Genomic DNA, 16,393 nt, shown 5'->3' on the forward strand with positions numbered 1-16,393 from the left:
CTGAGATCATGGCCTGAGCCAAAGGCAGGGGCTTAACCCACTGAGCCACCCACACGCCCTACAAATAAGTATTTTCTTAAGAGTCAAGTGTAAGCTCAGTGTGTAGGCCACATGTTTCCACAGAAGTAATTTCATCCAAGGTTTTTAGGCCTCCAAGACAATTCAGGATGCATCTTTAACCCATTATCTAGCTGAACTGCAGACTAATAATAGTTTTATAGGGCTTAACATTTGTGTCACTGCATCTCCTGGAAGAAACTTTTCGTATACCAGTTTGGAGGGCTAGGATAAACATCAATTACCTCAGTTGTGGAAGCAGAAGCAAGGATCACCCTGTCCCAGGTCACTAACATATAGCTCCTACACGAGGGTCCTGAATATTATGATGATGACTTAGAGAAATTAGATCATTGGATGTACCATCGGGGATGAAGAGTACTACTGAAGAGGGAGAGGGAAAAGGGTGATATTCCGTTCGTCCAGGAACCTAGGCTGGTTTTGTTCACCACTGAACCCTCAGTCATTGTCACTGTTCCTCTAAGCGTTTCAGACATTCAACAATGATTAATGTAGGGTGGGAGGAAAGGAAAAGAAAGACGATCCTGCTACAGAAGCAATAATCTAAAAAATTACTAGTGCCTTCTAAGATATCTAATCTACCTCATTTAAATATTTGGTAAAAGCAACCCAATAAGAATGAGAGCAAGGATTACAACTGAAACCCACATGAGTTTTCCACTTAATCATTCACTCATTCATCCATTCACTCAATCAACAGACATTTTCTGAATGCCTTTGACTGCCAGGACACATCTCAGGTATCAGGGACAGGAAGATGACATAATTCCTGCCCACAAGAGCTCACAAAACTATTCTGGTAAGCAGTGATGAGGATCTATAGTTGATACATTATGGGTTGAATTATCACTATAGGAAAGCTCTTGTTTTGAGTACCAAATAAAAAATAAATGCATTTTTTAAAGATAATTTATTCACAGATTAAAGACTGTACTTTCCCCTATTTTTATGTCGGTTATGTATTTTTAATTATTCATGAAATTATAGTTGGTTATACCAAGTCAAATTCTAATTCAGATAACTAGTTTAAAAATAATCATGCATATGATACACTAAAAGTCACAATAAAAGTCAAGTACCTATGATCTACAAGAGTAGAATCTTCATTTATTTAAAATCATTCTTACCCCTTGGTATAAAAAATGGATGAATTCCCCAAAGGTTATCTATTCCAGTAAATTCTTTGGCCTTGAGTCGGTCATAAATCTTCAATTCGTTTTTTTGACACTCAGTAAGTCGCACTATCTTGCAAAGTTTCTTGAGTAGGAATTGCAGACATTCCTCGCGAGCCAAGAGAGCCGTACCAAACCCTGAGGAAGTTACCCCTAAAAGATAGAGAATCGGTACATCAAACAACAGCACGACATGACACCAAGCTTCCCAACTGCTCATCAGGAGCGCTTGGGTGGTTTCCAGGGGAAATGAGGCCCTTGCTGAAGTTACACCCAAAATGCAATCACTACTGTAAATAGTCCGAAGGCAAAAGTCTGGATCCCCACAATTCACAGATTGGCAGCAGCTTATTCAGTAAAGCACCCATGCACTCCACGATGAATCAGCCTGGACGTAGGATGGATTAACGTGGTACTGCTGATCATATTGGTTTATATCTCTAATCTTCACTGCTAAAAAAACAGAACTTAAATACTGAATTTTGTGAGCTTATGGTAACTTAAAAAACAAACAAACTAAAGGATTCAGGCAATAACTATAAATGACCATTCACGGTAAGAATTATCCAGTCCGAGGGCTGCGTTGTGGACATTGGGGAGGGTATGTGCTACGGAGAGTGCTGTGAAATGACGATTCACAGACCTGTACCCCTGGGGCAAATAATACACTGTATGTTAATAACAATAATTTAAAAAAAAAAGAATTATCCACTCCTTCAGGAGCAAGGGCATTTCCAACAGTCTTCTTTTTACTCGTAATAACCATTTCATGTTTACCAAGTCCCTAGCCTATAAGCAATGAGAAGTTGCAGCCTATCTTTTACATCAGCCATCTCTCAAAAAGAGTAGAAAGAAAATAAAATCCATTCTGGGTCTCGGAAATGTTACAGTAAGTGAATTTTTTAAAGTATCTGGGTCAGAGGTTGGAGGTCTGGGTTTGCTCCATTTCCTACTCCCCTCTACCCTAGCCCCTTTGTCCCCACACCAGCTAACAGACAACATACCTGAACCTATTCCATCTATGTACACCAGGCATGCAGCATGGACAAATGATGTCACAGTGGAGATGGTCTCTGGCCTTTTCAAAGCAGCTTCCTCCCCCATTGTGTTCATGAAGTTAACCCAGGACAGGATATCTCTGATACTGACCACACATCTTCGGCCAAATTCCTGGTGGGTCAGCCAATCAATGAAATCCAGCATCACCTCCGCTATGTCAGCCCCTAAGACATAAGGACACAAAGGCAGTTGCTTAGAAGTAGCTGTATCGAATACTCCCAAGAGGGTTTTGTAAAATGGGGCCCAGAGATGCCCTAAGAGAGTTCTGTGCTTTATAAGATTATATGCAAATTTTTGTGAAAGTTCATTATTGCTTTTATTACATTCCCAAGAGATTCATGAATAGCATTCCACCCTTACCAAAAAAGAAAAACCACTCTGAGAATTTCAGCCTAAGAAGCAATCCTGAAAACTGCTCAAAAGAGTATTCATTCGTTTCATGTTCAGATATAATTGTGAAGTCAAGACACAATGATTTTAGAAAATATATAAACTTTATCTTTTTTTAAACTGATTCACAGGAATAAGGATGCCATATTTTCAGTGGCATTTTTAAAAAGATTTTATTTATTTATTTATTTGAGAGAGGGAGAGAGGAAAAAAAAGAGAGAGGGAGAGAGCATGAGCAGGGAAAGGGGCAGAAGGAGAGGGAGAAGGAGACTCCCCATGGAGCAGGGAGCCCGACATAGAACTTGATCCCAGGACACTGGGATCATGACCAGGTCACCAGGATCATGATCTGAGCTGAATTCAGATGCTTAACCGACTGAGACACCCAGGTGCCGCTTCAGTGGCACTTAGTTCAGGTTTTTTGTTTTATTAAATCAATGCATCCCTCCATCAGAAATCAGCAAATCAGAGGATTCATAAATTTTGTTTCATGATTCAAGTTAAAGGACCAGTCTAACTATCACAACTTCATATTGTAAAATATTTGGAAACAAAATACTTCTTAAGTAATATAGATTAGAAGCAATGTCAGTTTAAGTTTAATAAAACACTTTATGTAACTCCTAAAATCAACAATAAACACTTATCTAAGAAGTATGAGTATGAAAGAACATTGTTTCTGTTTTTTTTTTAAATACGACAGGGAGCAATCAGCACTGCTATAATATAAAGTGGACCATTCAGCAAGAGCCTTCAAGGTTCTACAGCAAATCACTTAGAAGAAACTATCTAGTGAGAAGAAATAAACTAATTATGAAAAAAAAAAAACACAAATCTTTAGAAAGAACTTACAATGATAACTCAAGGGGAAAAATCCAGTCACAATGAGGAAAGCAATTAAATGCTGTTTCAGCAACTAAACATTAAACATGAGTACTTGGATCGACATTTCAGGGTGGAATAATTTTGAAGTAAATCAAGGACTTAAAGGACAACTTATCTACTGTTAGAGGATAATTAAACCCTGATTATTAGAAAATAATGAGGTAAAGTGAATGGGTTCATACATTGTTTATAACAAATATTAAAAGGTAACAGAAAATAGGAATCCATGCTATAAATGTAACAGTATATACTAATATGTAAAATGACTGAGGTGCCTGGGTGGCTCAGTTGGTAGAGCATGTGACTCTCGATCTCAGAGTTTTGAGTTTGAGCTCCATGTAGGGTATAGAGAATACTTAAAAATGAATAAATAAAGATAAAATTGTTAGTATTTATTTATTTACTTATTCTTAAGATTTTTATTTCTTTTCTTTTTTTTTTTTTAAGATTTCTTTGACAGACAGAGATCACAAGTAGGCAGAGAGGCAGGCAGAGAGAGGAAAGGAAGCAGGCTCCCCGCTGAGCAGAGAGCCTGATGTGGGGCTCGATTCCAGGACCCTGGGATCATTACCTGAGCTGAAGGCAGAGGCTTTAACCCACTGGGCCCCCCAGGTGCCCCAAGATTTTTATTTCTTAGAGAAAGACAGTGAGAGAGGGAACACAAGCAGGGGGAGTGGAGTGGGAGAAGCAGGCTTCCCGCAGAGCAAGGAGCCCAATGCGGGAACTCGATCCCAGGACCCTGGGATCATGACCTGAGCTGAAGGCAGCCGCTTAACCGACTGAGCCACCCAGGTGCCCCAAATGATTAGTATTTATTAAAAAGTAAATTACAGGGATGCCAGTCCGACATCAGGCTCTCTGCTCGGCAGGGAGCCTGCTTCCCCTCTCTCTCTGCCTGCCTCTCTGCCTACTTGTGATCTCTCTCTCTCTCTGTCAAATAAATTAATAAAATCTTTTTAAAAAAAATCTTAAAAAAAGAAAGCCTACATGTCCTTCAGAGGTCATTACCTAAAACAAAAACAAAAAACAAAAAACATCGATTTCCTGGAATCCTTTCTTTTTGTTCATACTATGGATATATAAATAAAACTACTATAGAGATTTGTGAACAAAAATTCTTAGAGTAAGGTAGTAGAACTCAATGGTGTTTATATTCTGATTATGACAATATAGTGATTATACCTTAAGTATTCTGAATAGGATCAGAATTCAATTTAGAATTCATAATTAGTTGAAATATTAGATTCATTAAATCTTACGTATCTTTATAAAGAAAATTCGGAAATAGAAGCTTTATCTAGTTTCCTATTTTTAAGAACATTTTTATGCTCTGCCAACCTGATCCATTTCCAGATGATAAAAATTAAGCCACTTCTCTCTCACTATCTATTGCTTCCCCAAAGAGGTTGCTGCCATGTAGGCCTTACAAAGCTTTACAGTAAACAAGCTCCCTAAGGACAAGGAGGGAGGCTCAGAGTTAAGTCCTAGGAGCCGCAGTGCCAACTGCCCTGTAGAGAAACTGTTCACTCCATTAAGCCTGAAGACCACTGCTGATGGAGTCAACGTGGCAATGTAATGGCAGCTGCAACCTCTACCATTCTTTTACAATCCAAACAACTTTTTTTTTTTTTTAGATTTTATTTATTTATTTGACACACAGAGAAAGAAATCACAAGTAGTCAGAGAGGCAGGCAGAGAGAGAGGGGGGAAGCAGGCTCTCCGCAGAGCAGAGAGCCCGATGCGGGACTCGATCCCAGGACCCTGAGATCATGACCTGAGCTGAAGGCAGAGGCTTAACCCACTGAGCCACCCAGGCGCCCACAATCCAAACAACTTCTAAAAGTATGCAGCCAAAAGGAGATACAGAGGCTACATCCAAGGGGAATTCAGTCCCAACACAGAGCCAAAAGACAAACCATGTGTGCTTAGTAATTTGTCCTCTCCTCCTTTAACTGGAATACTCATACTCCATGCAGCACTGCGAACAGCACACAACCAAGTAAGTAAGAAGTTCTGAGTGTGGGCCTTGGACCAACCTTACTGGCATCACCCAAGAACTTATTAGAAAGATAAATTCCCAAGCCCCACCCCAGACTGACTGAATCTGAAACTCTACGTACGAGGCCCAGCAAACTTTATTTCTTTAAGTCCTTCAGGTGAGTTTGGAACTCAAAGAAGCAAATATCCTTTTACATGTTCTTTAAGAAAGAGAGATTGAAAAAGAGAGAGAGAGATAAAATGATCCAGAGCTTGAAACCAGAGCTGGGTTCTAAATTTAGCTCTTCAACGTGTAAGATAAATATATATACATCATGGGGCGCCTGGGTGGCTCAGTGGGTTAAAGCCTCTGCCCTCGGCTCAGGCCATGATCCCAGGGTCCTGGGGTCAAGCCCCGCATTAGGCTCTCTGATCAGCAGGGAGCCTACTCCCCGCCCCCCACCGTCTGCCTCTCTGCCTACTTGTGATCTCTGTCAAATAAATGAATAAAATCTTAAAAAATATATATATATGTCTATACATATATATATACACACAGCATGATGGATGTTAACTAGACTTACTGTGATCATTTCACAATAGATACAAATACTGAATCACGTTATGCACCTGAAACCAATATGATGTTGCATGTTGATTATACCTCAACCAAAAAAAAAAAAAAAAAAAATGCATGTATACATCAAAGCAATATAGCTCAATAAAAGAACCATACAATGTTTTGACCCTTACTAGGTACCTTAAAAATTGCTAAATTTAGGTTTTAGGTATACAGAAGTTTCTTAATACTATTCCTCTATTTCCTTAAGTTTGAAAACGCTTATAATGAAAAGAACATTTAAAAAATTTTTTTCTTAGAGAGCAAGCGGGGGGAGGGGATAGCCACCCAGAATATTTTTAAATAAAGTTAATAATGAATTAATTGATGACAGAGAAGCCTGGGTGGCTCAGTCGGTTGAGTATGGGACTCTTGATTTTGGGTCGGTTCATGATCTCAGGGTCATAAGATCGAGCCCTTTGTCAGGCTCTGCACTCAGCAGGGAGTCTGCTTCAGGATTTTCTCTCTCCATTTCCCTCTGACCCTACCCGCACTGCACTTGCATTCTTGCAAAGATAAATCTTTTAAATTAATAAATAAAACTTTAATATAGATTTTTAAAATATTTCAGTATTATTTCTGATTTTGATTAAATGAAATCTTAGACCTATTCCTATTTTCTAAGACATGATTTCTAATTTCCATTAGCTTCAGAAGTTTGGGCATTACATTTACCACATGAAAGCTCTCACCTTTATGATCTACTCTGCCCAGAGATAATCCTGGACGAAGATTATGGCTGATAATCTGAATTAAATCTTCACGATTTGTGCTTTGTGGGCACCATATTTCCGTAAATCGGTTTCTTAAGGCAGGAGACAGCTACAAGAAAAAAAATTTCCATCTGAATGTAATACCTAGGAGGAAAACTAGAAAAACAAATCCCTTGAAAGAGTATTAGCTGATGAATCTAACAAACACTAGATGCTTCTTTTATTACCTCTACTACAATTTAACTGAATACCTACTTTATCCTGGCTCCTTCCACAGGCCATCTCATTAATCACCACACCCTCCAAGACAGTATTCCCATCACTTTCTTTATAGGCAGAGTGCAGAACTTCAAGGTCTCATAGAATAGGTGGTGTTAAGTTGAAGTCCAGCCCCAGTGGGTAACCCCCAAAACTGAATACTTCCCCTAAGCAAAGGCCTTTCCTTTACCTTCAGTTACATAACCAGTGCTTTAAAGAAAGTAAAAGCTATTGTCCCACAGGGGAGAACTGTCTGAAGTAGAAAGAGAAAACATCTTTTATATGGCTCAAAAGGGGACAGTGAAATTATTAAGGAGGTACATATTTTACCTCTTATATAACAAAGAACTGTTAGTCCTTCCAGTCTTTATGGCCTTTGCCCTGCAAATGGATTCCTCTTATCCTTTTTATTCTACCCCAGGTCAATAAACCCGTATTAACAAGCATATACAATGCCAAACATGCACGTAACTATTAGCTTATTATTGCTTTCCTTGGCCTACAGCAGCAGGACTAGCAGTAATGCCTATACTCAGGAGCAGTTCAGTTAAGACCCAGCAAATGTGTGAGGGATCCTTGCTGCCATCCTAGACAAACAGTGCCACTGGTCTTTGGCATCCTACTTCACTCTGCCTGCTAGGCAGGCAAAAACAAAAAAGAACCTTCCCTTAGGTAAAAGTCGGCCATCTTTTTCTAAGAAAAACTTAAACTATCCTAACAACTTAAGCTAACCTGAACATACACAACCTTGAAATTAGATCTTTCAATGTTATTCTCCCTTGCCAAAGAATCAGTTTTCACGTTATATTAGAAGCTATGATGTATTTCTTATTTCTTCTTTTCAAAACATTTCAAGAAGTATAGTTATAATCTTTCTTTTTATGCTACAGAGGAAAATCAAGCCCAAAACACCATGTTCGCATTTCAGGGATCCACCAAGTTACCAAGAATTTGAATTACTTTCATTCACAACCTCTGTTTCTTCTCATCATCCTTGACCTATCACCACATCACCATTTTCCTAACAGGCCAGAATCCCACACACATCATAGACTTCTCTACTGAGAAGCTTCGCAAGCCCGAAAGCCATCAGGGTACTGGATCCTGGCTGGATCCCAAAACCACCCTCAAAATAGAAGGCTGCTCTCCACCTTTCCCTTTACTAATAGTCTGAGGGTAACCCACATAACCCATGGAGAGAACAGAGACGGCCCACCTGCAAAACCAGAAGAGGCTCCTGGCTGTAACATTTTTGTCACTTTAAAACAGACAAAGCCATAGTCGTGTTTAAGAGAGGAGACTCCAGAAACAGTTTAAGATTAAATTTCAGTTTCAACCTTCTCACCACACAACTTTCACAAAGAGTTCTTGTGAGAATTTGTTATGGTAACATACATGAAGAGCTGGGCAAAGTGACGGAAACAATGAAATTTCAGGCACACACAGTGAGATATTAAAATAAGGAAATGATAATGTCAGAATCTCTCAACTTTGTAATAATTCTAAAATATCTTTCCTAGGTTTTTAGTTTTTACCCAATATAAAGTTCCAAATGCATTTTTACATATTATATTTCTAGCTGCCAGTGAGCTGAGGTCAAAACTGGAAGAAAATTATGCTTCAGGAACACAATTTTACCTCTTTTTTCCCAAAGTCGCCCCCAGGGTTCATGGTTGCTAAGATACGGAATTTTTTCCCAGCAGTCAACAGCTCTACCTCATTATCCTTGTCCTCTACACTGCCTTTTTCAGCTAATACCAGGCACTTTTCCATTTCAAGGACACTAAAAGAAAAATTGGAGAATATAAGATTAGAAAAGACGTATGTATCCTTTGTATTTTGTGGTCTTCAAGTTCTTTTAAAAAGGAAGTTATCTCCTCTGCTGAGCTTTTACTTAACACTTTCCTAGCACGAATTTTAAAATAACTCATTATCCCAATTCCTGTGTAAGGGAACAATATTTCTGATCAAAAGAAAAAAAATCCCTTTAGCCACTTATGTCCCATTATGGCACTTGCTTTAAAAATGAGTGTCTTGTATACGAATATTCATGGTAGCATTATTCACAAAAGTAGAAATAACCCAAATATCAGGCACCTGAGTGGCTCAGTTGGTTAAACAACTGCCTTTGGCTCAGGTCATGATCCCAGAGTCCCTGAATGGAGTCCCACATCCGGCTCCCAGCTCCATGGGGAGTCTGCTTCTCCCTCTGACCTTCTCCCCTCTTATGCTCTCTCTCACTGCCTCTCAAATAAAAACCTTTAAAAAAATAAAAATAAAAACACCAAACTTGGTAGAAATAACCCAAATAACATCAAGTGGTAAATGGATAAAAAATATGGTATATCTATACAATGGAATACTCTTAGGAATAAAAAGGAACAAACTACTAACAGGCTACCACATGGATGACCCTCAAAACAATGCAAAGTGTAAATGCAGAGAGACCATTTATATGCAAGGTGCTAAAAAGACAATTTTTTTTTTTTTTTAACAGAGAGTAATTTAGTAGTGACCTGGAGCAGGAGGTGGCATCAGAAATACACTGTAGAGTGGCAGAGGGGTTCCTACTGGTATGGTGGAAAGGTAAAACTAGATTATGGTGCAAAACTCAGTAAATTTACTAAAACTTGTTCAATTATGCATTTAAAATGGATACACTTTATGGTATGTAAATTAAACTTCAAAAAAGAAAAGCAGGGGCGCCTGGGTGGCTCAGTTGTTAAGCTCCTGACTTCAGTTTAGTTCATGGTCCCAGGGTCCTGGGATTAAGCCCTGCGTTGGGCTCCCTGCTCAGAGGAAAACCTGCTTCTCCCTCTCCCTCTCCCACTCCCCCTGCTTGTGTTCCCTCTCTCCCTGTCTGTTAAATAAATAAATAGAATCTTTAAAAAAAAAAAAAAAAGAAAAGAAAAGAAAAAGAAAAATAGGTATAGATCAAAATTCCTTTTAGTCCAAGATTTTGAGGTCATACAGTCATATAACATCTAGAATTCTGATTCTAGTTCTTTGAAGAATTTAGGTAATGGTCACATAAATTGCCCCAAAAAAGAGTTTTAACTCCTATTCATTTGCTTTAGCACGGCCATTCTACAGTCCCATCTTTCTGATTACTGACAGGAAAAACTAGCCCTGTTAAACTACTCTGAGTGCTAAAACAAAATAAACAAACAAAAAAACAGTAACTCATTATCATTTTCAAACATTTACCATGCACCTATGAAGCACATTACTGTGCAAAAGAATTAATAGTATAAAAACCAGACCAGTATTCCATATTCTGTGGAATATTATTTAACCATAAAAAGGAATGAAATCTTGCCATTTGCAACAATATGAATGAGCCAGAGGGTACAATGCTAAGTAAAATAAATCAAAGAAAAATACCACATGATTTCCCTTATATGTAGAATTTAAGAAACAAAACAAAGAAAAAAAGAGAACCACCAAGAAACAGATTCTTAACCATAGGGAAAAAACTTGATGGTTACCAGAGGGGAGATAGGTAGGGGGGATGGGTGAAATAGGTGAATGAGATTAAGAGCAGCCATATCACAAAGAGCATTCTGTAATGTACAGAACTGTAGCATCACTGTATTATACACCTGAAACTAGTATCATGCTATATGTTAACTACATGTTAACCACATGGGAATTTTTAATCTTTTAATTAAAAAATTTTTTAATTGCTTAATTAATTAAAAAATAGCCAGACCAGTGGAAACATCACACACAGGGCAAACCTCTTACACATATACCTATTGAGTCTTTCCAGGACAGAGTCATCAGCCAGTGAGATCTCATCCAGGAGAAAAAAGCCATCTTCTTTCATGGCCAGAACTAGAGGACCATCATGCCACTCAAAAAGTTTTGATGTATCAATTTCTTCCTACAATTCGGAAAAGAAGGTGTGAAATTAAAGAACAGGTGGCTTTGCAAGACATTAAACATGTAGGTAGTAGAGTAAGTGGTCATTCCGCAGAAAATCAGTCTAAGAATAAGGAATAAAGCCTGTACGACAGGATGCTCAGGAAAGTCTCTGTAGACAAGTGAAAATCTAAAGATATATATCAAATCTGGGATCAAAACTTCATCATGAATAAATTCCACAGCTGATACCTACACAAAGCCAACTGCAATTCTTCAAATGAAGGAACACATCATCATTCGCTACTGAACAAACCTTGTCCTTTGGCTTCTGTCTCACGGGCCGCAGCCCCCCCAGGAAGTCTGAAGTCTCCATGTGTAAGTGGCAGTTGACAGAGTATAGTTTCTGATTTGCCAAACCTGCAAACACCTGACAGATTGTCGTTTTCCCACACCTGTTAAAGGGATACATACCAGATTAATAAGGACCATAAATTCCAAATATACATGCACAGCCACTCCAGTCAGCATAAGAGGGGAGCTCTGGTGAGAGGCTCACTGCAGAAAGAGACACTGCCGGCCAACATAGAACATTGGCTTCCTGAGCTCAGGGCACCCTTCCCCCAAACACCAGCAACCTACAGTGTTTCTTATCCAAAAAAGCACACGCTGCCTGAATTCCATCCTCTTCTATTTCTACCAACCACCACCACCAAGGGATGGGAAAGAAACCTAATCGTTACAGACTTTTAAGAGACTGGAGCTCATCTGCTGTTCTCTACAGATTTATAGAATGAACAGCACTATTAGGGGTGCCTGGGTGGCTCAGTGGGTTAAAGTCTCTGCCTTCAGCTCAGGTCATGATCCCAGAGTCCTGGGATCGAGCCCAAATTGGGCTCTCTGCTCAGCAGGGAGCCTGCTTCCCCTGCCTTCTCTCTGCCTACTTGTGTCAAATAAATAAATAAATAAAATCTTTAAAAAGAAAAGAAAAAAAAAGAATGAATGGCACTATTTAAAAGAATTACAAAGAAAAAAAAAAAACTCCAGTGATAATAATGCAAGAAATCATTCTTTTCTATATCACAAAGTTCTGAAGGAAGAAGAAAGCAAACAGTAATAGGTCTATTACATGAGCCTTACAAAAAGGGGGTGGAGGGCGGGGAGATGAAAAAAAAAGATTGCATCCCTGCTAATCCTTCACAGATAACTCAAGTACTCCTATGGAACTGAACTGAACCATCACAAGTTACTGTCACAGAAGCACAGGACTTTACCCAGTGTCTCCAACCAGCAGCACTGGTTCACCAAATTCCAGTGCCCTTCCCACCAGCATCGCCAGTCTCCGCATGCTCTCAGTCCACACAATGTGGCTGAATGTAGACTCCAACGTGGATACCTGAGTGGACAATTTACCTATAAAACACAGAATAAAGATTTAGCTTCTAACAGGAGTACAGCTCAATTCATTTCCTCTGGGTATTTTGACCTACTCACTCAGTAATTTTAGGACATTTTCCTTGGAGAAGAGGGACTGAGGACACAATTTTTTCTTGAAATGTTTTTCAAGGACTTCTTGAATCACATCAATCTCTTCCTGCTTCCTGACTCGGCCTGCGAGAAGCATAAATCCTTAAAAAAAAAAAAAAGGAATCAATAAGTGTTAAGTTATAATACCAAGGAATATTGAGAACATGGAGCAACAGCAACTCTTATTAGGTGCTGTGGAGAGGGTATCTAAAGAACTACTTCGGAAAATTGGGAGAACCTACTGCAACTAACCATATGCCTGCCCTGCGCCCAGCAACATGACTTCCATGTTCTTACCCAAACACAAATGAACACATGTGCACCAAGAGACATATGTAGGAATGTTCAGAGCAGTTCTTTTCATAAGAGCTAGAAAGTGGAAATAACCCAAATGTCCACCAACAAGAGAAAGATTAAACATTTATGGTATCTCCATACAATGGGTTACAACACAATAATAATTAAACATAACAACATGGCTGAACCTCACATTAGGCTGGATGAAAAAAAGTCAAATCCAAGGAGTACATAGGACTAGCTGAAGCTCAAGCATAGGCAAAAATCAGTGTTGACAGAGGTCAGAGCAGTGGTTACCTCCAGGGGAGGTTAAGACTGGCAAAAACCATGAAAGAATCTTCTGAGGTACTGGAAAATATTCTACACTTTGGCCTAGGTGATGATTCACATGGTATACACATATGTAAAAAAAAAAAGGGGGGGGGGCGCCTGGGTGGCTCAGTGGGTTAAAGCCTCTGCCTTCGGCTCAGGTCATGATCCCAGGGTCCTCGGATCAAGCCCCGCATCGGGCTCTCTGCTCAGCAGAGAGTCTGCTTCCTCCTATCTCTCTCTGCCTGCTTCTCTGCCTACTTGTGATCTCTGTCTGTCAAATAAATAAATAAAATCTTAAAAAAAAAAGATATCTAGCTTACACATGAAAAAATAGAGCACTATATTCACTTTACTATGTTATACCTGATTAAAGAGGGTTTTTGTTTTTTAAAAAAAAACCTGTTCCTCCATCTACTCTTTACCAGTAAAGAAAAAAAAAATATACTCTTGTGGGTTAGTTTTATTTACTCTCCTTATTAACCACTCCATTAATGAGTCATTAGTACCTTTCAAATCAGAAGACTCTGAAATGCTTTCTTTACTAAGGAGAAACATATAAATTCTTCCCAGGGAATAAACCAGAATGAGCAATCATGAGTCTCAGATGACATAACTGCCTTTCCTCAGAACTATGACAGTACCTGACCAACCTGTCAGTTTTCTTTTATTATTTTTTTTAAGATTTTTTTTTTAATCTATTTGACACAGAGAGAGACAGTTCCCGCACGTGAGTGAGCACAAGTAAGGTGAGGGGTAGAGGAAGAAAGAGAAGACGCGGGGCTCGATCCCAGGATCCTGGGACCATGACCTGAGCCAAAATCAGATGCTCACCAACTGAGATACTCAGGTGGCTCAACCTGACAGTTGTCTATATAAGGCACAAGCATGACTATCTATGATTGCTGAATTGCAGATAAACGGTCCACAGAGACATCAACAACACCCAGCCAAAACTCTTACATAGGCATTGTGCCCCTATCTGATTCCTACATGGAGCCACCTGAAGCAAAAAGAAAACTGTAAAAACCCAAACATACTAGCACAGAGGCCTGCAGGAAAGAACCATTTTTCTAAAGCATCTGGTACTCGAGGGAGAAAGACTATTTTTGAAATACTCAGTAAAATGTATATATTGACCACAATTCGGGAAAGATTTATTTTAATAAGAAGATTTGATGTTTGACATAACTTCACGGTGTGAGAGCACCCAACTGAAAGCATACCGTCGTTGGCCAAATGCTGCAGCCAGTCATACTCTTTCTCAGTCTGTTCAGCCAATCTGTATCTTTCAGCCCATCGAAACAGATCACGAAGGGTGATGAAGCCCTGTTTTCCAGCAAACACTGAAGAACTTCTGCGATAGGACTGTTAAAATATCAAAACAAATGAAAAAGAGCAATGGCAAACACACTGTACAACCTATATAAGATTTTTAACAAATTTATGCTCCCATAAAAATGATTCATTCCACTAAGATTAATTTTTGAAAAAAGTAAATGGACTATAATCCTTTGAAGATAAATATTCAAACTCATATGTAACAATATAAATTCCAAAACACAACACCAAGAAAAAAAAAGGAATTCCACTTCCTATACCATATATGTAAAAACTATGAATACAAATGATGGGAAACAGGCAGAAACATCAATCCCATAATGTAGGAACATAGCAGTAAGACTGCTAATTATTATTAGCTTTCTAGAAACTAAAAGTACATTAATTCTGATAAAGGACACTTTTAATACCATAAAATGGAATACTCAAAAAAACAAACTGTAGCTTCACAGAATTGACAAGGGAGAGACATAAAAAGGATATCTTTAGTTATGTCCATTCAAGGATCCATTTAAAAAACTAGATCCATTTAAAAAACAAAAATTGCAGTTTGTCAAAGCCAAATTCCAATCTAAACAAAATGTTCCAAAATTATCCACAAGTACGGGACTGTTACCATATATGACTATGAGAAAAACTATTACATGATATCAAATTGTTCATTTATAAAACCAAAAAATGTTTTAATGGAGTGCATTTTGATATCCTTACTCTGAGAATATTAAAAAAATAATGGATGGACCGCTCTAACTGAGAAGGCAATCAAATTTTAAACTTCGATCACAAAATCTAATCAGTATGTTCCATTTGGAACTAAGTGAGAGAGATGAAATACCTGAAGGTCCAGCATGACTTTAACCAACTTGCTACAGTAGGAGGGTGGCAAACTACAGCGCTTATGCAAGATTGTTTCCAACTCAGAACTAGGCAATTCATCAAAATGCAATTCCACAAACCGATTCCTGAAGGCTCTAGAAAGCACCTAAGAAACACACAGGGGAAAAAAAAAGAAACCATGATAAAAAAGAGCCTCTCACCCAGTTCCTAAAATGGAGGTTCTGCTATTCACCATAAAAAGAAAAACCCTTCAAAAGAAGTAAAAACATCTCAGTCTTACCAGGAAAAAAATTATTACTTGACAGGGCAACAAATGGGAGTAAGGGGCAAACGCTACACACCTTTCTGCCTCCATAAAGGCCTGGTGGATTCTGGGTAGCAAAAAGCATAAACCGAGGGTGAGCTTTAACAACTTCTTGTGTTTCTGTGATGAGCAATTCACGGTTATCATCCAGTAATCTGTTCAGTGCCTCTAACACATCAGTAGGGGCCAAATTTAATTCATCTAAAATAATCCAGTAGCCCTTTCTCATAGCATCAGTGAGAACACCTTAGAAAAAATAACACTGAGGATTAGTGCCTAAATTAGTCCAAAGTTTTAAAAAATGTTATATGAAAATCAACCAAATCTAAACCATTGCATTTCAAAACAAATTACTCCCTGCAGCTAGTCATGCCCCCCAAATAATTTGTGATGTCAAAGATCAAGGAAGGACAATTTTCAACCAAAGTAATCATTTCACACAGAAGGAAAGCCAAGGCTGACAAATATCACATTTCCAAATTATTTCTCCCCCTGCAGTCTAATTTCATTTAAATCACCACATTCTCATATCTATTCTTAGCTTCCCTCTGTTCAGTGCTCACCACATTTTTCTGAGTCTCTAGGAAATGAAGTAGCAGTTCAATTACCCTCTACAAAACTTGCTCGTAGTCCTCTGTACAGCTGACAAGATCAGCGGGCCCAAACAATGATGGATCGCTAACCATCTTCCCTTAACCAGGGAGATCAGGGAGAAAGGCAAACCAGCTATTATGGCAAAGGTTCGTGTGCCTCAATTGGAAAG

At 38.7% G+C, this 16,393-nt stretch overlaps 1 protein-coding gene across 4 annotated transcripts in view; it reads right to left on the minus strand.

Moving 5' to 3' along the window:
• MDN1 (midasin AAA ATPase 1) overlaps positions 1-16,393 on the minus strand; it is a 168,242-nt gene that overhangs the window by 85,522 nt on the left and 66,327 nt on the right. For all 4 annotated transcript variants that reach the window (XM_032858123.1, XM_032858121.1, XM_032858122.1 and 1 more), the window contains exons 25-35: positions 15,668-15,876; positions 15,325-15,471; positions 14,375-14,516; positions 12,510-12,644; positions 12,290-12,428; positions 11,332-11,470; positions 10,907-11,037; positions 8,790-8,934; positions 6,873-7,002; positions 2,255-2,473; positions 1,206-1,403 (exon numbers count right to left, since the gene is read on the minus strand). In XM_032858123.1, the coding sequence (XP_032714014.1) occupies positions 1,206-1,403; positions 2,255-2,473; positions 6,873-7,002; positions 8,790-8,934; positions 10,907-11,037; positions 11,332-11,470; positions 12,290-12,428; positions 12,510-12,644; positions 14,375-14,516; positions 15,325-15,471; positions 15,668-15,876 (1,734 nt within the window). The remainder of the gene's footprint in view (positions 1-1,205; positions 1,404-2,254; positions 2,474-6,872; positions 7,003-8,789; positions 8,935-10,906; positions 11,038-11,331; positions 11,471-12,289; positions 12,429-12,509; positions 12,645-14,374; positions 14,517-15,324; positions 15,472-15,667; positions 15,877-16,393) is intronic.

This window comes from Lontra canadensis, unplaced genomic scaffold (genome assembly GCF_010015895.1).
Source record: "Lontra canadensis isolate GAN:19392208 unplaced genomic scaffold, GSC_riverotter_1.0 scaffold14, whole genome shotgun sequence".
Classification (NCBI taxonomy): domain Eukaryota; kingdom Metazoa; phylum Chordata; class Mammalia; order Carnivora; family Mustelidae; genus Lontra; species Lontra canadensis.